The 24,822-nt window shown below is 49.7% G+C and overlaps 2 protein-coding genes across 2 annotated transcripts; one reads left to right on the top strand and one right to left on the bottom strand.

Moving 5' to 3' along the window:
* The first annotated feature begins 12,089 nt into the window (after positions 1-12,089).
* On the top strand, positions 12,090-16,252 carry LOC136470627 (probable xyloglucan glycosyltransferase 9). Its single transcript, XM_066468420.1, has 5 exons — positions 12,090-13,195; positions 13,289-13,597; positions 13,680-13,970; positions 14,061-14,174; positions 14,972-16,252. Exons 1-5 carry the CDS (start codon positions 12,458-12,460, stop codon positions 15,590-15,592), a joined length of 2,073 nt encoding a protein of 690 aa, XP_066324517.1. The 5' UTR covers positions 12,090-12,457; the 3' UTR covers positions 15,593-16,252.
* A 2,314-nt stretch (positions 16,253-18,566) lies between these two features.
* LOC136477090 (AP2-like ethylene-responsive transcription factor CRL5) lies at positions 18,567-22,587 on the bottom strand. The gene is made up of 9 exons (XM_066475114.1): positions 21,956-22,587; positions 21,223-21,778; positions 21,006-21,088; positions 20,813-20,821; positions 20,586-20,674; positions 20,417-20,490; positions 20,281-20,331; positions 20,089-20,165; positions 18,567-19,503 (listed from the first exon to the last, which is right to left on the bottom strand). Exons 1-9 carry the CDS (start codon positions 22,302-22,304, stop codon positions 18,890-18,892), a joined length of 1,902 nt encoding a protein of 633 aa, XP_066331211.1. The 5' UTR covers positions 22,305-22,587; the 3' UTR covers positions 18,567-18,889.
* Positions 22,588-24,822: the final 2,235 nt, after the last annotated feature.

The raw sequence follows: 24,822 nt of genomic DNA, 5'->3' as shown, positions 1-24,822 counted from the left end.
GGAAAACGAGAGAATATTTACAAAAAGCTTATGAAGATTTTTATAACAAATGGTTTGTAACCCAAATCTCGGGATGAGATTTTTATAAGGGGGAAGGGCTGTAACACCTCGGTGTTCAGTGTGCATTACTATTTCATCCCATGAGCATAATCGTCATCACCTCATGCATAAGCATCATTCATGCATTTCATTTCGAAAGAAATGAAGTATCATTTCTGTGATGCTTAAGTGATTGAAATTCATTTATGGTTCAAACAATGTGAAATGCCATGCTCATGTTTGGATGCCATGATTACTTATTTTTATCACTAAATTAACTTGGAAATATTTAGGATGCAATTTGGAGCAAAGTTCATATTCAAAGTTTTGCCAAATTTTGCTTTTAAACAATTCTTCAAAATTAGGGTTTTGAATTAATATTGATGTTTATTTTGTAATTCAAAATCTATTTGGAATTGGATTGTAGTCATAAAAGCAAAGTTGTAGATCTTGAAAAATGGAACAACTTTCATTTTTCCACCAACTTTTGAAACTGCTTTGAAATTGCTCAAAATTTGCATTGAAGGAAATGGGGATAGAAAATGAATTAAAAAAATCACATTTCACTTGAATGGGCCGCAGCCTCGCTTTCGGCCCAGCCGCTCGTGCCGGCCCGGCCTGCCTCTGCACTGGCCTGCTCACTCGGCCTACCTTAGCACCGTGCCACGCCTGTTCCCGCGCGCCGCGCCCGACCGCGTCAGAGCGCGCTCACCGCGTGTCCGCCATGCGCCGGCGACGCACGCCGTGCGGCAGCCCTGGCCTGCCCCGCGCCCTCCTATCACGCCTTCACCTGCCCGACCATGCTGTGCTCCTTCTCACTCCCCACTTCACTCTCTCGCTCGCTCAGCAGCAGCAACAGCTGCAGCAGCGCTCGCTCCGCCGCGTGCCATCGTCGGCGTAGCCGTTCCGGCCACGCCTGACCACCGGAGCCCGCTACATCTTCGCCACGCCTTCGCCTCCACCTCGCGCAACCAGTGCTCGCGCCAGTTCACTGTGGTAGGTCTTCTCCGGCCGGGAATTCCTCATAGGAGTGAGCTCCTCCTCGCCGGAGCTTGGCTCCGCGCGGACAGCCTCGCTCTGTTTCCTCTCCTGCCTTCCTTCCTCGCGCACGAGCACCGCACTACATCGCCGAGTATGCCGAGCACCTCCTCTCACCGTGCCATGGCCGGGGACGCCTCACCAGTGACGACCCGCGCTGCCGCTCCGCCATGCACGGCAGCGGCCGGCTTCCCGTGCTCTTTGGCCCATGCCACGAGCACCACGGGGTTCACGCGGGTGTGGGGAGCACGCCGGTCACCTTCACCGGACCAAAGACCTCACCGTCGGCGAGCTCTCGCCGCCGGTGATCTCCTCTGTTTTGGTTCGGCTGACAGGTGGTGTCCCACTGAACCCCAGGCCCGTTTGTCTGTCCCTGCGTGTATTCACGCGTGTTCAGCTCTGGGTGCACCCAGCATTTTCGTCGGCTGATTTTTGGAAAGGGTTTAAGAAATGATTTTTTAGATTTCTATTTAAATACCTTGGAAAATGTTTGTGTACTCATTTTGGCTCTAAATTTGTTGAAACAAATTTTGTTGTGTTCCTTATCACCAGATCTACATGATAAAAATATTGCATGTCATTTTTGAGATACTTTTCTGTAGAGCTTTATTTAATTCTTGATATTGCTGATATCTTGTAAAATGTGTAGTAAAACCTATATGTATCAGAAAAATATGCTTCCAAGTTTGTTACTCTTCTTGTGTAATGTACTTCCTAGGAAAAATATATTCCATGCATGTCCTGTAGAAAAATTGTGAGGTGTAGTTCAAGTGCCTTTAATGGCTGATTTTTGTTATTTTTGCTAGAGAGCAAAACTTGTATAAAACATGCATGTGATAATTTTTGTGCAATGATTATTTACTGTATAGAACATAGGAAAAATATTACATCTGTTGTTTGATACTTTTCATAATACAAAGTATTTTCATGCTCATAATTAGGTTCAAGCTTGTTATTTTTGTGTAGGCTATTCCACTTATCCAAATGCCATAAAAATTTAAGGAACAATTGGCCACAGGATATGCCAAATGAGTACCGATGGCTGGTGGACACCGCAAATGCGCCAATTTGCTGCTGGCCACTGTGTTTCCACTTTGAGTTGCCAGAAGACACCCTTACTACAATTTGCTGCTGGCTATTGGAGGATTTTGTGCATCTGCTGTGCCTCCAATGCATATGCTGCTATGAACTTCTGCACAGAGTAGTAAGGGTGCACAAAATCCTCCAATATCCAGCAGCAAATTGTAGTAAGGGTGTCTTCTGGCAACTCAAAGTGGAAACACAGTGGCCGGCAGCAAATTGGCGCATTTGCGGTGTCTACCAGCCGTCGGTGCTCATTTGGCATGTCCTGTGGCCAATTGTCCCAAAATTTAATGGTAGACTACTTAGGGTAGTACTGTGCTATGGTAATTTTCTAAGATTTTTCTAAGCTATAAAAATAGATATTGCTATTCAAACCTATTATTAATTAGGGTTTAATCAAATGTTGCTTTATGTATGATTAAGAAATTAGTGAAGCTTTGGTGTATCTTTGAAGCATTTAATGAGATGTGTTGACTTAGCATATTAGTAGTAGAAGAGAATGCAGTAGATGACATGTGCTTGTAGTACATGTTCTTGGATGATGTTGACTACCTTGCATTCAAGCATATCCATTGTGTTTATTTCATTCGATGTACCTTTTGCATAAGCACTTACGCACATGCATCCTACAGGATCACAAACTGAGAACCCAGTCGACATACCCGAGGAGCCCGAGGAGCAGCTCGAGGTGTAGCCACAGGAAGTGACCGAAGCAGACGAGGAGGACGTTGAGGAACTTCCAGAGTGCCTCGATCACCGCCCGAGCTCCTTCGAGAGAGGCAAGCCCCAGAGCATTATTCTCCTCGGTTTGCAATTATTAATTAAATGCTTTACTTTAATTGATGCATTACGTTCAGGAGTTGTTTGCAACCGTTGCTGCATTATACCTTGTCTACCTTTGTTATACTATATCCTTGTTACCCTGGTATCCGCAGTCGAGTCAACGCTTAGCTAGCTTAGACCGGTAGAAGTCAGGTGATTTCCTGTCACCTACGAGCTATAGGTGGTTACCTGGATCTGCTTGGATAACTATGTAGTCATGGTATAACTAAGTGTTAATTTGAAGTTGAGACCGGACGAAGACTTATAGAGTTTTGAACTGTAGTGCTTTTCGTCTGTGTCGATTAAGGACCGACCGTTGTTGGGCCTCATGTCATGTTGAACGTATGCCTTACATTTAGCTGTCTGAATAAAGTACCTTTCGACCACGAAGCTAGGAGATTATTCGGGCCGAGTAGATTGCCCACAGCGCACTGTGCCAGAGCAGGTGTGGTAGGACACGGAGGCGCGATGATAAGACCAAAGAGCAGTCGGTCGACCCCCGGGTACATGTGGTTCCTAGCAAACTCGAGATTCCTGGATAGTTGACTCGGTGACCGATACCTCACTTTAGCGGGTGAGTGAGGTTTGTGTAAGGAATAAATCACCAGCTGGTTAGGAATCGATTCAAATCACCATCGCTCATGGATAGTGAGTACTTGACTTGAGTGACTTCATCGTAGTAATGTTGATGGAACATTTGGACAGTTATAATGAATATGACATTATGGAAGTTGTTAATGATCATTTGTTATCTTTATTTGCTTAATCACATGCTTGCTTTAGTATAGGTGCAAATCTAGTCGACAGGTTAATAATAATTAACTTGACAATAATGCTTTTGGAAAGGTTCTTGAAATGCTAAAAATGCCTCTTTTTGCAATTGAGTCAGCTACCATACTATAAAGCCCTTCATAATCCTTGGTGTCACTTTATTTTTGGTTATGTCGGGTAAGTCTAGGTGAGTACCTTCTCGTACTCAGGGTTTTATTCCCACTTGTTGTAGATGGGCAGATGTATTACGGCTACTGTATCAACTGCCTTTATCCTACGATGGGTGATGCTTAGGACCATGGGCATGGTCATTCCTTATGTCTCGTCTGATGCTTTTGTTGGAGATGATCATTAGCTGGCACTGTATTTGAACTCCGTGTGAGTGTGTGGTTTTGAACAAATGGCTTCCGCTACTTCTATTTGAACTCGTTTTGTAATAACTATGTTTAAACTCTGATGTATCTATGATGCGAACTTTTATGTAATATGTGATGGTGACTGCTAAACTTATTACGATCTTGGCTGGTATGTGAGTTGGTTTGAAATCCTTCATGATTTCACAAACTACCGGGTTATACGGGCTTAAGTTTGCTAAATCGTCTGCTCTGGCGGATGATTTTCTTACTTAATTTCGTATAATTGGTCGGTTCTGTTACAACGACCAGCACCGAGCACACATCTTGAGTGACAACGATGCAGAGGTGGCCTTGCCTCCTTTGAGGCCTCGCACGCACACCAAGGCGCATCAGTGGGACGAGCGTTACGCGCCGTACATACGGCATGCCGCTTCCTCGAGCTTGTCCATGTTGTCAACCACGGTCTTCCGCCCCTTGACCCAGCACTACTTACCGCAGCTATAGACAGGTGCGAGTGCATTCTTTGTACGTAAACTTTCTTATAACAAATTTGAGGCAACTAACAGTCGTTCTATTATTATAACGAGTGGAGGCCTAAGACCCACACGTTCCACCTACCTTGTGGCGAGATGACCTTGACGTTGCAGTGATAGGGATAGTTGACAACGATCACTAGAGGGAGCTGGTGGCTCAGTTTACTGGCTTTGATCCACCAGACGATGAGGCTTCCAAGAAAAATAAGTGAGAAATTCAAGCCTATTTAATATTTGCATCGCTTTCCTGTAGCCATCGGGTCTCATTTTCTTTGGTAAATTTCAGGAAAACTTCTGGTGTTTTGTCGTCCTGGATCACGGAGCGCTTTGATTACTTGGACCCACAGGCTGAGGAGGCTCAGATCGACAGGTTCGCTCGAGTGTGGCTCAGGCACTCTCTTGGTGCTTTCCTCTTTCCAGACGCCTCGGGCAACACCATCAGTTGGATCTTCCTTGACATACTACGCCAGCCGTGGGAGAACATAGCGGCGTACAGCTGGGGTAGCGCTATCCTGGCATGGACGTATCGATAGCTATGCGTTGCATGCCGTCGCACCTCAGGGTATGCGAACCTTGGGGGTTGCTCGTACCTACTCCAGGTTTGGTGTTGGGAACGATGGCCCGTTGGGAGGTCCCTTAATATGGGTTTATCGGTAAGTACTTAGGTTCATTATATTCTTCGATATGGTTACATATGATGAGTTTATTAATGGCTAATTCATTATCGTGCTCAATGCAGCAATGGAATGGGCAGGATACACTCCCTACAGCTCTGTTTATCTGGACAAAATCAGAGTTAGTTAGAGGGAATGCGAGGCGCAAGTACAGGGAGTACACAGACGGTCTCGACATCCTGACACAGCACTAGGTTACACTCTTTTTACTATCATACCTATGTCTTGTTCGATCTACACTATATCATAGCCTAACTCAATTACGAAATGTTCAGGTGCATTGGTGTCCTTGGGATGCTCTAGAGTTCCAGAACTATCTCAGTCCTGTCACTAGGAACGAGTCAGAGGAGTATCACTGCAACGTTCCTCTTATTTTCTTCCACGTGGTCAAGATTCACTACCCCGTCAGGGTCTGCTGACAGTTTAGAAGAATGACAGGCTGCCCACCACCGCTTTACTCCACCAACCAAGTATTGCACGGGTGCATTACTTATTAATTACAGAGCTACAATCCAGAGGTGTGTGTGGTAGAACTAACATCGTTTTGTTGTAGGTTTGACCGCAGGAAGTGGTACAAGACCAAGGATTGGCGCGTGACACACAGCGCGTACATCCACTTGTAGGAGACTAGGGAACGGCAGCTGGTCCATGCAGGTCCTCCACACAACCAGCACACCTTCGACGAGTACCTGCGCTGGCTTCACAGGTCTACGAGGAAACATATCAAGCCCCCGTACACTGAGGAGGCGATTGACGAGAACTCGGAGGAAGATATGATCGAAGATGTGTACGACGTTGCCACTAGAGAGGACACACAGCTACAGAGAGCCCTGCTACAAAGATACGTGTTAAGATACTTGAATGGTACAATTTGTTATCCATTTGGTATTAATTATGTATACTAAAAATGTTCAACCGCGTTTCTAAACCCAGGCGACACAATTGTCGAGACTGTCCAACGAAGCAGCGTACCGGCTTCACGAGTCTAGAGGGCAGGGGCTAGGCGTTCTTGAGGCTTTTGTGGAGGTAAACATAAACTAGTCTGTTCCAAAATTATTTCTTTAGTGTATATGCGTTTGTAAAATGCGCTAACTTTAACGTCTATTTATGCAGAAGGTGAAGACGAGCTGCAGGAAGCTAGCTCAAAAGTTGAGCTGCATGGACACTCCTTATGAGGAACCGCCACTCCTAGCGCAGTCGGGTGGTACGTCTTCAGCCTCTTTGAGGACGCCAGCCGGCTCTTCTCAGCCGGTGATAGGTGCCACTTCTGCAGTGCGTACACCACCACATTATAGCGCTAGGAAGGACCCTGCAATCGAGGACGACGAGGACGACGACGACGACGATGACGAGTGGGAAGATTGGCCGCAGGACAAGATCAACATGTCTCAGCTAGGTGGTGCCCCGCTTGGCACCCAAGGAACATCACAGGTACTAACAAAGATAGTTTCTTTAAATACGTAGGCTACATGAACTAACGATCACAAAGAATTCTAAGTAATCGTGCATATCACATACTTGCAGGGTACGAGCCGTACGCACCGGTGACGCGACCACACCGACGTTGGCTACACTCCCAATGTGTTGCCAACAAATCCGAAGAGACATAAGCGTCCGAGGAATCCTTACACTCCTGGGTCTTAGTTTGTTAGGTCGAACTATTATTGGGGTCCGAAACTTGTAGGCTTATTTGGTTATGTTATATCGAACTTAAGTCAAACTTATGTGGCAGCTTGTCAACTTATGTTATTTGCTTCATATTCGTTTCAATGCGTCGCGACATCACTGCTTGCGAGATTAAGTAGCAACTAGTTCAAAAAACGGCTTTCAAAAAATATTCGTTTCAATCCGATCCAATTTTTCGTAATCGATTAGTTAACATGGTGTTTAACCGTATTATGAAAGACGGAAAAAATATCAATTGCCTTATCAATTTCTCTATTCGGCCTTGAAAAAATTTAACAAAATATAGAAACAAATTCACTATTCATTTTACGTCAAACAATACTTACAACAACTCCCACCATCGGCGCGACGCATTCCGATTAAACCGTCCAGGTACCGCCGGGTTGGCGGCGGGCGTGGCGGGCAGGCTTGCTGCTCAGGCTGGCATGACTGGCTGCGGGGTTTTATTTGGCCCAGCCGTGCCATGACCCCTGGCGCGGCACTGCCGCGCCGAGATGGGTGGCGCGGCAGACCCTGCCCCATCAGCGGTCATCGCTCCTGGTCGCCGCCACGTCAGCCCTGTGCCGCGCCACCATGCATGACGTGGCACAGGCATTTGACCACGCCAGAGCAATAGGCGCGGCCAAAAGTGTTAGTTTAAAAAAAATCGGACATGTTAGATTTAAAATTAGTTTTGAAAAAAGGTTTAAATTAAAAAAATTCGCAGTAGAAGAGAGTCAGGGGATATGAAGAGTAGCAAGTGGAGTATGAAGATCTAGAGGAGGAGGAAGAACAGAAGTAGATGAGAAGGAAAATTCCAGAGTAGGAGGGGAACCTGTATGGATGACTTGAAGCACGAGCTAAAGATAGGCAATAATTTAATGTTCTGGTGTCTTTTAGAATATCTTTTGGTTTTTGTTGCTGCGTTGCATGAGTCATGTTCTCCTTTTTTTTTAAAAAAAAAAGTCGCGACGAATTCTTGAATTGTTGGTTGGCTATAAACCCCCTGCTGGTTGCTTGTTTCCCCCCATAAGGATCAAGTATCAACAGATGCACGGCAGAGCACGGGAGGGCAAGGCTTTGTTAAGGTTTCTGGAAGATCAGAAGCAAGTCTACCGTGTTTAGTTGGGCAAAGTTTGCGCAGACAAACTTTGCATAGTGAAGATTCTCTATTGTAGCATTTCGTTTGTATTTGTGAATTATTGTCCAAACATTGACTAATTAGACTCAAAAGATTCGTCTCGCAAAGTTAAAGCAAACTGTGCAATTAGTTTTTGATTTCGTCTACATTTAGTACTCCATGCATATACCATAAATTTGATGTGATGAAAAATCTTCTTTTTGTATAGTGCACTTTTTAGAAGTTTGAAATAACTATTAAAGCATGTGGATCGAGAAGGATAAGCAAGGAATCTTTCTGGGGAATCGAACGGCACTAGGAGTACGTAGCATCAAAAGTCGACCAAAAAAATTGAAATATTGGGTGGCCTTCTCGATGAGCAGGAAATCTCTGCCGTTGACGTTTGGACGGTACGCGTACTATAAAACAACCGAATATTCGTCGCCGAAGCCACCTGGTCCTCCTTTCAGGGCTCACGTTCTTGGCATTTGTTGCGCGCAGTCAAACAATAGTCTTATGCTCTTGTAAAAAAAACAATAGTTTTATGCGTGAAAACATGATATATTATCTCCATCCCAAATTACAAAGATGTTTAATTTTTTTTTGACCTCAAATTTGATCACTCGTCTTATTAAAAAAATTTATACAAACATAGTTAAATTTAAGTCATTCTTAAAAAACTTTTATTAATACAGCAAGCCACGATATAAAAAATGATATTTTACATAATTTTTTTAATAAAATAAGTAATCAAATTTAATGTAAAAAAAGTCAAATGTCTTGTAATTTGTGATGGAGAGAGTACGACTATACTCAGCCAGCAGCCTGCAAGGCTGGTCGTCCATGCATCTCCGAAGAAGAGTGGCAACGCTTATGGTTATTGACCGACCGACAGCTGCCGTCCGCGCGCCATTGCGGCACCTTCACTAACCAGCGGTACACCGGTGGACCACGCGTGCTTACCCTGGTTAGAGCGAGAGAGCGTACGTGCATCTGTGCTTTCGTTGCTCCAGCAATTTATACCTGTCTCATTACTGGCTTATTGCTGCAGCCTGTAGCAGCATACATACAGGCGGTATTAATATATTATTACCGCTACTGCACGTGTTTACGTTCACGCGGCCACGTACTCCTCCTCTCGCCAGTGGCAGGCAGCCAGGCACCACCGCATCAAGCAGGCGGCGCGCGGTCGCTGCACGTAATAGTAGTACGCGTGCCAGCAGAATGCCAACCCGGCCGAGCTGATCTGCTTTCGCCCGCGACGCGATGCAGTGCTTTGCAGTGTGCAGATTGTGCAATTCACCGCCCCTGCCTGTGCGGACTAGCTAGCTGGAACTAGCCAAGCAAGCAAAGCTCGGGGTCGGGACAGGGGACTGGCTCGCACGGCACGAGCACGGTTCGGGGCGACCTGGACTGGAACACAGCGGAGCCGATCGGGTGGACTTTTATGCCTCGACACTCCAAGAAACTGAACTCACGCAGCACCACACACACGCACACATATCTAGTGCGCAAGCTAAACCTACAACTGTACAAAGAGGCTGCACATGACTGAGAAATATTCGAAGTCGTGTGAGGCTGCTGGAAAGCCCGGACACAGCCTAGGCAGTGCTGGGAAACGCCGGTGAGACGCCAACGTCGAACCCATGGTTCGAACGGTGGCGGGCAGCAAGCCAACCACCGGCTTCTGCCATCTGCGCTACGCGCAGTTCTCAGGAGCAGCGGAATTGAATAGCAGCGCTGCGGCGGGCGAGCCAGGTGACGCAGAGCACGGCACGGCAGCACGGGAACGCACCCGCGACCCCGCGTGGGACCACGGACCGTGCCCCGCTCAAACGGGCCCCGCACGCCCGTCTCTGTGTCCCGAGGCGGGGCCCGCGTCCGACACCTCCTCCGCCCTCGGCCCTCGCTTTCCTCCCCTTTTCTGCGCTCCTCCGCGTCGCTTTCCTTCGCCTGAGATGGGAGCTAGCCAGCCAGGGAGTGACGCCGGCAGGAGGAAAAGGGCAGAGACATCGGACGGCTCAGTTTGAAAGAGCCGCGTCGGTGGCCATCTCCGCCGTTGGTTCGGCAAGCTCCGTTTTAGCTGTTGGCCTCTATCTATTCACGGGGAGGCCGGTCAAGAGTTACGGCTCCTTGGCTCGCTTTTTCCAGCAAGGACCTCGCCCAAGTAGTTTTTTTTTGGTCGTACCCAAGTAGTTAATTACTTGACATCCTCTCAAGACGAAGTTAAACCAAACACGTAATCAATGTAGAGTCATTGACGGATCTAGGAAAAATTTTAGGGGGCTAAACAAAAGTGCGACAGCAACATACCTGATTGCCGCTCGATCTTAAGTCCTAGCCCTACCTACACGATATAACTTTGCCTAAAAATTCATGGGGGCTCGAGGGCTCCGGTATCGGCGGAGGGCTCGAGCCCCGCCCCACCGTTGAATCCTCCGCCGAGTGTAGTGTTTTGGAGCATGAGAGCTCTGAAACTCACAGTTCAGCCCCAACCGAAACCAACAGTAGTTCGATATTTTTTACTAGAAATGGAAGGAACCCCTTTAATTGCACTCTTAGAGGAAACGTATAGGATTCTAATTAAGCATACATTTTTAGATAAAACGTGTCTTTTTGGGGGCTCGATTCGTGTCAGTTACTAATATAGTGGAATTTCCCATTCGATTGGGTGTGGAAGGGGCTTCGTATATGGACATAGTTAACGCGCGGCGGGTCACGTGTTCAGGGAGCACGCGACCCGTCTTCAACCTCTCGACGCACCCTATCTCCCCCGCAGCTTCGCCTCGCCCCTGCCCCCGCACCCGCCCTCGCCCCCACCACTGGTAGCCGACAGCGAGCCGCCTCGCCGCGCCACCCTCAACCCGCCTCTGTCCCTCGACCCCGCCCACCCTAATCCCAGGGCAGGGCGCCGGCGAGCTCCGTCATGCCACCCTCATCGCTGGCCCTGCCCAACCGATTGTCCTCCCATCGCCTTGTTTGCTGCCCTTAACCCACCACCACTGCCGTGTCGTGCCTGTCTCCCCCTGAACCTCCTTCTAAGGTCGTCGGAGATGGAAACCCTAACCTCGTCGTCACCGGAACCCTAAGCACCGCCAACTTCTTCTTTCTCTTTGGCACAGGCACGGGCGCGTGGGAGAGGGAGACGCGGGGCCGCGTTGTCGCGCTCTATCGTGACGGGTCGCATAGAAACTTTTGCGTTCTTATATACAGCAGCTTTCTTACATTTTTTAAATAGGGAATGCTTTCCACAATTGCATGGCCCAAAGGGTGCCTCCTGCATATTGTTCCTCTCTTGTGCTAAAGAGAGAAAAGAGGGCCCAGCTAGCTTGCACCACATAGTCAGGGGGGAAAAAGGAAAATGACAACAACTACAGCCAAATACAGAACAAAACTTAAGACGAGAATATCCATACCAAAAACAGATTGGCCAAGAAGACCAACGAAATCTGCGAGATCCTAATTTCGCAATTTCTCATGAATTCTGGCGACAAAAGAAGTTGATTCAAACGGGTACAGGTAGGCAAGGCAAGTGTGAAATGTGAAAAAAAAAATACATATCTGATGAAAGGTTATAATGATGTTTCCTCTTTTGCCCTTCTCCCCCTGCCATGTTTAACCAACAGAAAACGCGTAATTAACTCCCAAATTAAAAGCCTTACCAAACCAAGGCCAGAAGTAGGAATACTCAGGGCCGATTTAGTTCCCAAAAATTTTTACGTAGTTCCTATCACATTGAATCTTGCGGTATATGTATGGAGTACTAAATGTAGACGAAAAAAACTAATTACATAGTTGGATTAGAAATCGTGAGACGAAACTTTTAAACCTAATTAATTCATAATTAAACATTAACTGTCAAATACAAACGAAAGTTCTACAGCAGGCCAACCTTTTTTTTTCATCTAAACGCGCCCCTCAAATCAAAACAACGCGCCGCGGAAGACCACAGATGCGGAAGGACAAGAGAACGAACATCTCGTAAAATATTGGGGGCTTCCTCTCTCGGCTTTCTCTCTCCCCAGACGTGTTGAGCTGTTGTCCTTCGTCGCCTTCCCTCCGCTCAGCCTCAGCAGCATCAGCTCCCACCTCTGCCCTCCTCTTCGCCTCATCTTCATAAAGCTCACTCTCAAACGGAAGTGGAGCGGAGCTTCTGCGGAGTAGCACTAGTACTAGTAAACTTTGGGGATTTTCCTGTGAGAAGAGGGATTGGCATTGGAGTGGAGCTGGCGGGGCCAAAAGGAAGGGAAGCCCAGGATTAGCGTGTGGCGGATTGAGCGGCAATTCTGGGAGGGGAGAGAACGACAGGCGTGGCCTAGGCCGGGGGAAGCGGCGGGCTTCTTGGACCGGCCATTGATGGCGCCGTGGAGCGGCTTGTGGGGCGGCAAGGCCGGCGGCGACGCCTACCGGGGCACGCCGGTGGTGGTCAAGATGGAGAACCCCAACTGGTCCATCTCCGAGATCTCCTCGCCGGAGGACGACGACGAGGACATCTTGGCCGCCGGCGGCCGCCGCAAGGGGGGCCGCACCAAGAACGCCAAGCAGATCAGGTGGGTGCTGCTCCTCAAGGCGCACCGCGCCGCCGGGTGCCTCGCCTCGCTGGCCTCCGCTGCCGTCGCGCTAGGCGGCGCGGCCAGGCGCAGGGTGGCCGCGGGGAGGACCGACGCCGAGGCCGGCGTGGTGGCCGCCACCGGCGAGAGCCCCGTGGTGCGCTCCAGGTTCTACGCCTTCATCAAGGCCTTCCTCGTCGTCTCCCTGCTCCTCCTGGCCGTCGAGGTCGCCGCATACTTCAACGGCTGGAACCTCGCCGCCTCCGCTCTCGCCCTCCCCGTCATCGGCCTCGAGTCGCTCTACGCCTCTTGGTTGCGCTTCCGCGCCACCTACGTTGCGCCGGGGATACAGTTCCTCACCGACGCCTGCGTCGTGCTGTTCCTCATCCAGAGCGCCGACCGCCTCATCCAGTGCCTTGGCTGCTTCTACATCCACATCAAGCGCATCAAGCCCAAGCCCCTTGCATTGCCTGATGTGGAGGACCCGGATGCCGGGTACTACCCCATGGTACTTGTCCAGATACCAATGTGCAACGAGAAGGAGGTTGGTGTTGTCTTTCTCGCTCTAAATACTACGCAATTCTGGTCACCAACCTTTCAGTCTTTTGACAATTGGTTTGTTGTTGGGTTTGTTCAGGTGTATCAACAATCAATTGCGGCCGTGTGCAACCTTGACTGGCCGAAATCCAACTTCTTGGTTCAGGTGTTGGATGACTCCGATGACCCACTGACACAGACTCTGATTAGAGAAGAGGTGGCCAAATGGCAACAGCAAGGTGCCCGGATTGTGTATAGGCACCGTGTGTTGAGGGATGGTTACAAGGCTGGAAACCTCAAGTCAGCCATGAGCTGCAGCTATGTGAAGGATTACGAATTTGTCGCAATCTTTGACGCAGACTTTCAGCCTCATCCTGACTTTCTGAAGCGCACTGTGCCACATTTCAAGGTGAATTGAGGGGAATTTACTTTTGATTGTTTGTCTTCCTTTTTAGGATTCTAAGTCTGATTCTTCAAATGGACCATTGCAGGACAATGATGAACTTGGGCTAGTGCAAGCAAGATGGTCCTTTGTGAATAAGGATGAGAACCTGCTGACTCGGTTGCAGTATATTAATCTTTGCTTCCACTTTGAGGTGGAACAGCAGGTGAATGGAGTGTTCTTAAACTTCTTTGGGTTCAATGGCACTGCTGGGGTGTGGAGGATCAAGGCATTGGAGGACTCGGGTGGATGGATGGAACGGACAACCGTGGAGGATATGGACATTGCTGTTAGGGCACATCTCCATGGCTGGAAGTTTATATTCCTGAATGATGTTGAGGTACTACTCTGATATGAAAATCTTCCAATTGGTGTTTGCTCATGTTTATGTTTTCCTCAGTTGACCTAGTTTTTGTCGTATTGTGGACAGTGCCAGTGCGAATTGCCCGAGTCTTATGAGGCTTACAGGAAGCAGCAGCATCGGTGGCATTCCGGTCCAATGCAGCTATTCAGGCTTTGTTTACCAGACATCATCAAATGCAAGGTATTGCAATGCTCTTTGAATCTACCTTATCCCTTAGCCACTACTTAATAATTCAAGTTGTGCCGTTAAAGAGGAAATTTAATGATGTCCTTTTTGGCAAGGAATTTACGATATCTATAGTAGTTATTATGATTTAAAGGAACTGTAGTTGTCAGCACAAATATGGTTTATGTTTTGGTGCTATGATGTAACATTGGATTCTATTTGCGACTATTCGATTAATATCTGTAGCAGTAATGATTACAACGAATTATCAGTCACTGCAATCCCGGTTTACATGTTTCTTTGGTGTATATCTTGAATTTTAAGGTGTTATTGTTGCTTCTTTAACAACTTCGCTTAACCGCAACTCCACTAGCATGCTTGGCCGTCAGCGTATCCTGTTCAATTAACATAATGTTTAGTAAGATCGCATTATGCTAATAAAATACATCCTTGCAATGGTTTATTTACTTTGGCTATGGGACACGTCTGTCCGTGCCCAGATTGTGCTCCAATGATGTACATGCTAATAAAAGCATGAAAAGCTAGATGTTTTGTGTGATGCTTTTGATCTGAGTGTCTGGATCCATCCAATTCATTGCTTAGAACCTGTACTCTACATTATGTACCTTTCCACAGTGCTACTTAGGTTGATGCACTTTTAAGATGCTGTCATCATTTGGTTACCTCTATTTGTAGACTATAATATGATACTCTATTAGCTTGCTCCTCAGTTATCTTTTAGTTATTGTTATGATCATAATTTACCTTCCAGACTTCTAATTTACTGTTCACTTTCTTTCACTTTGCTGCAGATTGCATTTTGGAAGAAAGCCAACCTGATTTTCCTTTTTTTCCTGCTTCGAAAGCTCATATTACCTTTCTACTCCTTCACGCTCTTCTGCATCATCCTCCCGATGACGATGTTTGTGCCTGAAGCCGAGCTTCCTGACTGGGTCGTGTGCTACATTCCTGCCCTGATGTCCTTGCTCAACATCCTACCTTCTCCGAAGTCATTCCCTTTCATCATCCCATACCTGCTCTTCGAGAACACCATGTCCGTGACAAAGTTCAACGCCATGATCTCCGGTCTGTTCCAGCTCGGAAGCGCATACGAGTGGGTGGTGACCAAGAAATCAGGCCGCTCATCAGAGGGCGATCTCATTTCCCTGGCCCCCAAGGAGCTGAAGCACCTAAAGACAGGCTCTGCACCGAACCTCGACGCGATCGCAAAGGAGCAGCTGGCATCGAAGAAGGACGCGAAAAAGAAGCACAACCGGATATACAAGAAGGAGCTCGCGCTCTCGATGCTGCTCCTAACCGCAGCCGCCCGAAGCTTGCTCTCGAAGCAGGGTATACACTTCTACTTCCTCCTGTTCCAGGGCATCTCCTTCTTGTTAGTAGGCCTTGACCTCATAGGCGAGCAGGTCCAGTAAAATGTGTAAAACAGAAATTGATAGGTGTGGAAAACGGTGAGTCACCATGGAAGTGCTGTGGGGGGGCGGGGGATGTGTTACTGGCTCACTGCCATGGACGTGGCAGCAGCCCTTGGCTGAGATTCGAAAGATATGCATTGTGCAGCTGTGCCTTCCCTGATCTGTCCTGGCTGCACGGCATATGATGATATCCACACGTGAAGAGGAACCCTCCTCCGCCTCGGAGGTGTAGATACAGTTTCCTCGGCCTGTAAAATTTGCGTCGGGGCTCTTCGAGGCTCCCCTCCATTCTTTTGTAACAAATTTTTAGTGCACATGTGTGGATCTGTCTCAAGGATGTAACAGCACACACTTGTTCGCCTGTACGATTGTTGAAGGCAAACAGAAGTGCCACTGGATTAGAAGACGTCCTGGTAAATGCTGCTGGACGCTGCTGATCTCTTGCTCTACTTGTGAAATTGAGAGTAGATCCAGATAGCTTGTCCATGTGTGTTTGTTGTACCTGTCCCCCCGCTTGACGCTGGGGAAAGTTGGGAGTTGTCGAGCGCAGTCACATGAGTGGAAGATCTGTGTCTCCTCCATATGCCCATAATCATTGTGGATCAAGGTTCCAGCAGCTGGTCGAACTGGTTCTTTCTGTCGGGCAGAACATACTTTTTCTCTGACTGGACATGTAAAATTTGCTGGGCGTTTTTTTCCCTTAGCCTCGAAGCAAATGTCAAGCAAAGAGAAGCTTCTGTAACACTGACGTTTTACCGAATACTTCTAGAAGACAACAATGTGCTTGCTACACCTGGCCAACTGATCTCATGGTCAAGAAATGTGTGGGCGAAGTCTGGACTAGGAAAAATGGAACGTTTGTCTTCAGCTGCCAGGCATCAAGTGTGAAGCTATTTAAAACTCTATACGGTAGTAGTAGTCCATTTTTTTTTTAAGAAAGGCACACTCATCCTTAGGTCAGGTGGGCTCCTCTGGAGCTGAGCTGTGAGTAGCCGAGAGTCAGGTGGCAACGCTTGACCCTTGCCAAGTCGCCCTACCTTCGTCATGCCCATGCACCGCACGTCGCCGCGACTGCGGGACAGCTGGTGCCGTCTGCCGTGCCGAGGCATTTTCTCCTGGGTCGAGGACGAGCACAGTGAGCAAGCAAAGCAAAGCAAAGCAAGCGCGTTTCACATGACGGTTTGGTGCGGTCGTGGACGCTGGACGCGTGCGGTGGTGTGTGGTGGTGGTTGAGGCCCCTCCGCCGCCCGCAGAGAATAATAATGGGCGATCAAGTGCATCTCCCTTTGTCTGACGCAGTGACGCTGCTCGGCGTTAGGAAATCGGACGCCCTCGTCGTGCAGTACAAGCCAAGGGACTGGCGATTGGCCTGATCGGTCAGTGCTACGTGGGCTTGACCTCTTGCAGTCTCGAGATCATGGCGGACCGGACGCGAGCCATGATGGCCGCAGCCCAGCGATCTGGTAGAAGTGGCCGCTGCTAAGCTTAATGATGGTTTTGTCTTTGCCGGGTAGCACAATTTGCTCGGATGATGGTGACGTCATGCATTATTGCAGGGAGGCCCTGGACCTCGCCTGGGGCTGGGGGCGTTTCTCGGACTCGGTTCGTGACTTGTAATGAAATTTCGTATGGACTGGGGATTTTTTTCTCCTGACGACGTATGTACTCGTACGTGCTACAAATATCATGGCGCGTGGATTGTATTGTATTTACGCCACCGACAGCGTGCAGTTCTTTTGTAAATAAAAGGAAATAACAGCACGCAGGCTGGCACGCAGGACAGTAAAAACGCACGGGTAGCGTGAGCGAAAGCAATAACTTGCTACTGTAAAAGACGCGCAGTTGACAGCGGGCAACACTTAGTACAAACCCGTATAAATATTTCACTGCACGATCCAAAGGATTCCAAGCTATAATAAAATGGCTGGCAGGTGGCAGCCCAGTCCAGCAATGCATATACGACAGTATAGTACGCTGTCGGTGGCACCCACCAAATGACCCAAGTCACGAGTCAGAACTGAACATAAAATATAAAATCGCCCGGCACCAATAAATGCCACACGGGCTGGGCCTCGTGGTTAGCCTGTTCTGGCGCTAGTAGATGAAAATCAAGCCTAGCAGGCCCTCCACGAAACAGGCTGAACCTTTATGGGCCTATTGTGCCCGTCGTGTGGCGCACGGGCACGAAACTCCGTACGGTAGTTTGGTAACCGTCACGGTGCCCATGGAGCGTGTTGCGAGGAGTCTTTGGGCGAAGGAGACGGAAGAACAGGAACAGGACTACAGGAGACATGCGGCTGCCGCGGTGCCGCCGGCGCAGGGCAGCGCGGCATGCGGCATGCGGCATCCGGCATGCCGCCCAGGCGCCCACCCCACCCACCACCAGCAGCGCCGACCGCGCGTCGCTGTGAGCTAGGCCGCGTCCGCGTGTTTGGCGGGGGGGTCGCGCGCTCGCTGAGATATGACCGGACGGAACGCGGACGCGGGGCGGTCCGGGCCCGGGACCGGGAGGCGGGAGTAGGGACGAGGCGGCGCAGCGGACCCGGGCTTTCGGGCTGTGCGACGCCGGCCGCGCTTCCTGATTTCCCGGCAACCCGGCCAACACGCGCTGCGTCACCGAGACAGTGGAAAAGACAGTGGGCCATGGCGCCGCCCGCTCTCCTCTGTCGTTCAGGTGTTGCAAGACGACAGGGACTCAGAAGGGGGTACGCTGCACGCACGGGAACAGTGCGATCGGTCATCTTTCTCTTCCCGCGAGCCCAGTCTTTCACTCTTTCTAGCCGAATAGCACGAGCACTGTATGAAAATTGAACCTGGAGATCAGATCAAAAGCCGTCGCCGCCGGAGAGGGAAGGTAGAAGCACTGCTACCACCGTCGCCGCCGGAGAGGGAAGGTAGAAGCACTGCTACCACGACCCTAGCCTAGTTCATCCAAGTGAATTCCAGCACACTGATGAAGTTTAAACTTGGCATATTTTCGTAGTTTAGGTTAGGAGATCAACACTAACCATCCTACTCCAAATCAGTGTGGCTATAGGAGGAACCAAGCTTCTGCTAGCCCCAACATTACAAAAAGAAACCTCCTCCAACGCAAATGGAGGAATCGCAAGAGACCGAGCAGCCATGCATGGCGAGTTCTAGTTCCTGACATATGCTGATTAGACTACCGCTGCACTACGCAAGTAGTAAACCTTACCCAGCTAATAAGCATGCCCTAATCAAACCAAAAGAACCACAGTTTTTGCCTATCCACCTCCACGGCTCCACCGTACCCTTCTAAAAGCCATGGATGTTTGTTCATGCGTCGGTCCACGCGGTGAACATTGGCAGGTGCGCGATGGACACGCCGGGCCTGGCGGACGACACGGCCGACGGCGAGACCCAGGATCCCAGCGGCAGCGGGCAGGCCAGCCTGGGCACCGCCGCCGCGGGCTTGGCGAAGAACATAGCGAGGCCGCCATCGCCCCGGTGCGGGCTCTGCTCCCGGGAGTTGCTCACGCTGGGGGCCAGCGACGACGCGTTCGACATGTGCGCGCTGGCGCTGCCGCCACCCGTCCCAGCAGCGTCCACGGACACGATGTCGTGCAGCAGAGAGAACGCCTCGCTCGACAGCAGGTCCTGGTGCTGTTGCTGCTGCTGGCCGCCGCCGCTGCCCCGCGCGACGGCAGCAGCCGGCAGCGCCACTGCCTGGATCTTCGAGGTGTCCGCCACGCAGCTGCCGCCGGCCTGCACCAGCGACGCGGCGGCGCCGCCGTCCTTCTTGCGCCGGACCTGCTCGCCCGGGAGCAGCGTGCTGCTCTCCATGATCTTCTCGACGTCGTACCGCGTGATGTCGAAGTTGGTGACGGCGTTGAGGCCCCGGAACTTGATGGCCGCCACGTCGTACGCCTCCGCCGCCTCCTCCTGCGTGCCTGCACAAAAACGGCTCCACCTTAACAGCCGCTTAAACACCAACACGAGAGACGTGCCAGGAGTGACAGCCATCGGAAATGCGCTTTTGGCCGAACCAGCGGTCAAACGGGCAAAGCGCGAAAGCGACGCGATCGAGCGTGCGAACGCAAAGCCGAGCGCGGGCAGCCCCCCGAGCCCGACCCCCGACTGCGGCGGCGCCAGCCTTAGGAAAAGGAGGCCGGATGCATTCGCGAGGGCGAGACCACTGGGGCCGGCGAGGCTATGCATGCGCGAGCGAGAGAGCCATAAGCACGCAGAGGGCAAAACATTCTTTGGGGGAGGTGGGCCAGGGCATCGCAGAGAGCAGGGGCATCATTGGCGATGCTCGCTCGGTTTTCGATCATTGTGACTGGACACCCTGCGTCCTTAAACCGTGACACACCTCTGCGACGGCAACGGATAGCCCGGCAGCGAGCAGTCGCACTGGTGATCATGATGCGTGATAGTAGATAGGAGTTGAGATTGCATTGCAGGCTTCTCTAGATGGATGGATGAGCCAACACTGATAACGACTTGGAAGCGTGAGAAGATGAAAGAACACATACTGAATGTTCCCAGGTAGAGGTCCTTGTTGCCGGAGACGCGGCCGATGCGCGCCTGCCACCGCCCGTGCTGGTGATGCCTGCGGGAAACACAACTAGCGTTCGTTTCAGCAAACCTTCTAGCACATACAACGAGCAAATAGACCGTGTAGTATTTCGCAATGATCCACACGTGATGAATGGCCGTGCACAAACCTGGTCACTCCACGGTAGATCGAAGCACCACGCGAGAACCCGCTGCTTTTCCTGCAACAAATAGAGATCGATTCGCTCCGTCACAATCTGTTCGAACAACTCAAACATCCATCAGAATTCAGAACAGGATTAGTACCTTCTTAGGTGAGCCACATACTCCTGCCTGGTCATGTTCTCCATCTCCTCAAGCTCCTCCCTGTAGTCCTCGATCTGAATCCGCGACAAACGGTGGAAACAACAAGACAAATCAGCACACATTGTGAAGACACTATATTCAGATTATCGTTGTATATTCAGTTCATTACCGGGAAATTTACGTGTGTGGACTTCCCCCAGTACTTGAGCGCCGCCAGGTCATAAGCCCTCGCGGCCTTCTCCTCCATGTCATACCCGCCTAAGCCAACCAGAAAACACAAGGAGACAAAATCTCAGACCTCTCTCGTTCACAAAGACACCTGAAACATGTGACCTGCCTACACACAGGATTACTGATCCTAGTGAGCAGTGATTAAATACGAAACGACGTACTTACCGAGATAAACTGCAGGGAGGCAGTGGCAGTAGTACGTCGTCCCAGAAGTTAACCAGTCCCCATGGGCGAAGATTCAGCAGGGAGACACGGGAGTGCAGTTCATCAGGCTCTAGCACAGGGAATTTACTACTACTACTACGTGACGGAGAGATGAAAGGCGTAGCTAGGCTGCCATGGCGGCAGTGGCGCGTACCTTGCCGGCCTTTCCGGGACTGGCCTTCCTTCCTGCAGCTGTTGTCCCAGAGGTGCGCCTCATACCTCCCCGTCCACCTATGCCTGCTTTTACACGGTGGAAACCACGCGGCCAGTGAGCGACTCGTGCGGGACGGGCGCCGCCGGATGGTGCGGGTGCGACAGCGACGACATCGGCCACGGCGTATGGACGGTAGGGAGAGGGGGACTGGGGATACCTGGTGACGCCGCGGTACTTGGACGTGCGCTGCCCGAATGTGTCGATGGACTTGCGGTGGACGACGGCCTGCTTCTGTCCCGCGCTGCCGCCGCCGCGCTTCTTGCTCCCGTCCATGACGACGTACTCGGTGACGGCGGCGGCGTGGGCGCCGACTTGCATGGTGATGCTGCTGGACTGGGACCCCGTCCCGGAGCTCATGGAGAGGGCCAGCGGGTGCGGGTGGCCCTGCAACGGCACGATGGCGCCGCCGCCGTTGACGTCGTAGCCGCCGCCGCTGCCGCGGGCTGAGTACCAGCTCGCCGCCGCCATTGCCGCAGCGGACTGTTCGTCCACCAGCTGGGCGTGCGGGCCGTACACTTCGTGCCCGCCCGAACCGGGGATCACCGCGCACTGCAGCGGCTGCAGGTAGCCGCCTTGGTCGTGGCCGTGGCCATGCGCGTGGTGGCCGTGACCGCCGCCGTAGTAGAAGCTGGAACTGTCCAAGCTCAGCGCCATCGCGGTGCTCGCGCCCAAGAAATCCTCCAGCTTGGGCGATGTCGAGGACACCACCACCCCTGATCGATCACGAAACAAGAACTCGTCAGAGCCATCCAAGAAACATAGAAAAACAAACGTACGTACTAGCTTAGGAACCAACGAGCCAAGAACTCGACTGTAGCAAGTACGATCGAGCCAGTGGTCGGAAGATCTCATTGCCGACCTAGAAACAATGCCAGGAGCTAGCTTATTACCGTGACGTTCTTGCTCGCTCCTACGGAGGGCCTCCACGATGCACAGGGAGCCGTCGGAGTTGAGCGGCATAGAGGAGAGCCCGGGGTAGAATCCCCCGCTAGCATTGGCGGGACCATCTTGGCCGCCGCCGAGAGCGTAGCCGAAGGGCGCGGGCGAGGAGCAGACGACGGGAGGGTAGCAGAGGTCTCCGTGGTGCTGCTGCACCGGAACGCCGCTGGCGCCGTCCATGGTCGCCGCCATGTGAGGCAACAGCGAGAAGCCGAGCCAGTTGCCGCCGCCGCCGCCGACCGCCGCGTCGCTTCCGCCGGTGCTGCAGCTGCTGATGTTCTGGCTGCTGTTGCTGGTCATTTTGGGGAGACAAGGCGGGCAGCCGGGCAGGAAAGGGAGGAGGGCGAGGACGAGGACGCGGAGGTGGTTGGAAGAAGAGACGATGAGAGATCAATCATTGGCGAGTACATGCCGCAATGATGCCGCCACTCTCCATGGCTGAACAGGCTGCGCGCGTTTGAAGGGGGATGGGAGGGCTTCGGTTTGTGTGTGTGTGCACAACCTCCGTGCGAGGAGGGGGGCGACAGTAGTGTAAGCTAAGCTGAGCTAAGCTCTGGTCGCATGTGCGCGTGTGCGGAGGGGCGCGGAGGAAGAAGAGTGATCGACGAGGCGACGAGAATGTTGTGTGGGGATAGCTTTAAAGCGTGCAAAAGGAATGAGCTTGTGTCTCGTCTCGCATTTGACCCACACGCAGGAAGGAACAAGGGGAGCAATGTTGGTCGGAGACGTAATTACTGTTCTATCCGTGTTGTTTGATACCGTAATTGCCACGTGGCATGTATAGGTAGGGGCCGGTTTGTTTTGACGCACGTTGTTAGAGCAGTTGCCACGTGGCAGTATAGGTAGGGGCCGGTTTGTTTTGACGCACGCTGGCAGGGGTGTCGAATATCTAGACACATTCATAGAGTATTAAATATAGATTAATTATAAAACTAATTATATAGGTTGTGACTAATTTACGAGACGAATCTTTTAAGCCTAATTAGTCTATAATTTGATAATGTTTGCTACAGTAAACATATGCTAATGACGGGTTAATTAGGCTTAAAAATTCATCTCGTGGAGTACTGACGGATTATGTAATTTATTTTTTTATTAGTATTCGAATACCACTTGCAACATCCTTCCGACATACCTTCTAAATTTTAGTCACCGGATCAAACACTCCCGTAGAGCAGCTCTAGTTGTTAGAATCGATACGCAACATAAACGACGAAAAACAGGTAAACACAGGGGACATGTGATTTTAATATGAAAAACCCCTTCTAAAGAAGAAGGGAAAAATCACAGACACCGGCCAGTAAATCTTCACTATATCAGGTGAGGTTTCAAACGTCGAGGATCTATAACTTTTCTTATCCCAATACGACGGCTTACGGGAAGTATATATAGAGATGAAAAAAACCCTAATAGGCTAGCCCAAGCCTACCGACGACGGGCCACGCTTCGCTCCGTCAAAAGTTAGTCTTTATCTTGTTCATAACTGAATTTAGATCATAATTCAACAAACTCCACCTTGACATAAATTTCTTCTTGTAGCATAAAACGAACCTTCACCCTAAAACAATAAAATAATACTTCCGAGGACAAACAACCTCTTGGGCTAAACAGTTATACCAACTATAAGCTTAAGCAAAGCTCAAACTTAGCAATAAGAACTGGCTTTGTCAACATATCAGTAGGATTATCATATGTGCTTATCTTGCATACCTTCAGCTTACCTTGCGCGACAACATCGCGAACATAATGGTATTTGACATCAATGTACTTCGTTCTCTGATGAAACATCTGATCTTTAGTGAGACATATAGCACTTTGACTGTCACAAAATAAATTAATGTAAGAATCATCTCCACAAAACTCAGCAAACAAATATTTTCAACCAAACCGATTCTTTACATGCTTCAGCAACAGCTATGTATTCTGCTTCAGTGGTAGACAGGGCAACAACGGACTACAATGTTGCCCTCCAACTCATAGCACAATCACCAATAGTGAACATATAACCTATGAGAGATATCCTCTTATCCAAATCGATAGCAAAATCTAAATCCACGTAGCTAGTGAATCCCTTATCAGTCTTGCCAAACTTCAAATATATATTTGTTGTGCCATGATGGTACCTGAAAATCCATTAAACAACATTCCAATGTTCTTTACCAGGATTAGCCATGTATCTACTAACCAAACTCATAGCATATGATAAATCAGGACGAGAGCAAACCATAGCATACATCAAAGAACCAACACACTAGAATATGGAACTCTTGACATGTACTCAAAATCCTCATCCATACTAGCATATTGTAAAGGTGATAATTTAAGATGAGGAGCAATAGGAGTACTAACAGACTTTGCATCATGCATGTTGAAACAATGAAGAACTTTCTTAATATAACTTTGCTGACTAAGAAATAGCAAACTAGAATTTTTGTCTCTTGTAATCTTCATACTTAGAATTTTCTTAGCAGCACCAAGATTCTTTATCTCAAACTCACTACTCAATAGTTTCTTCAATATAGTGTTTTCTTTCTTGCTCTTGGCAGCAATCAACATATGATCAACATATAACAGCAAGTATATAGGTGATCCATCAATAAATTTAATGTACACACAGCTATCAAATTTAGATCTCTTAAAACCAAGTGACATCATAAAAGAATCAAACCTTTTGTACCACTGATGAGGAGACTATTTCAAACCATATAAGGACTTCGCTTTGCTCTGTCAGAAGTTAGCCTCCTAGCGACGGGCCTTACTTTGCTCTGTCAGAAGTTAGCCTTTATCTTGTACATAACTGAATTTGGATCACAACTCA

This window comes from Miscanthus floridulus, chromosome 1 (assembly GCF_019320115.1).
Source record: "Miscanthus floridulus cultivar M001 chromosome 1, ASM1932011v1, whole genome shotgun sequence".
In the NCBI taxonomy this organism is placed as follows: domain Eukaryota; kingdom Viridiplantae; phylum Streptophyta; class Magnoliopsida; order Poales; family Poaceae; genus Miscanthus; species Miscanthus floridulus.
This window is presented reverse-complemented; position numbering and strand designations above follow the sequence as displayed.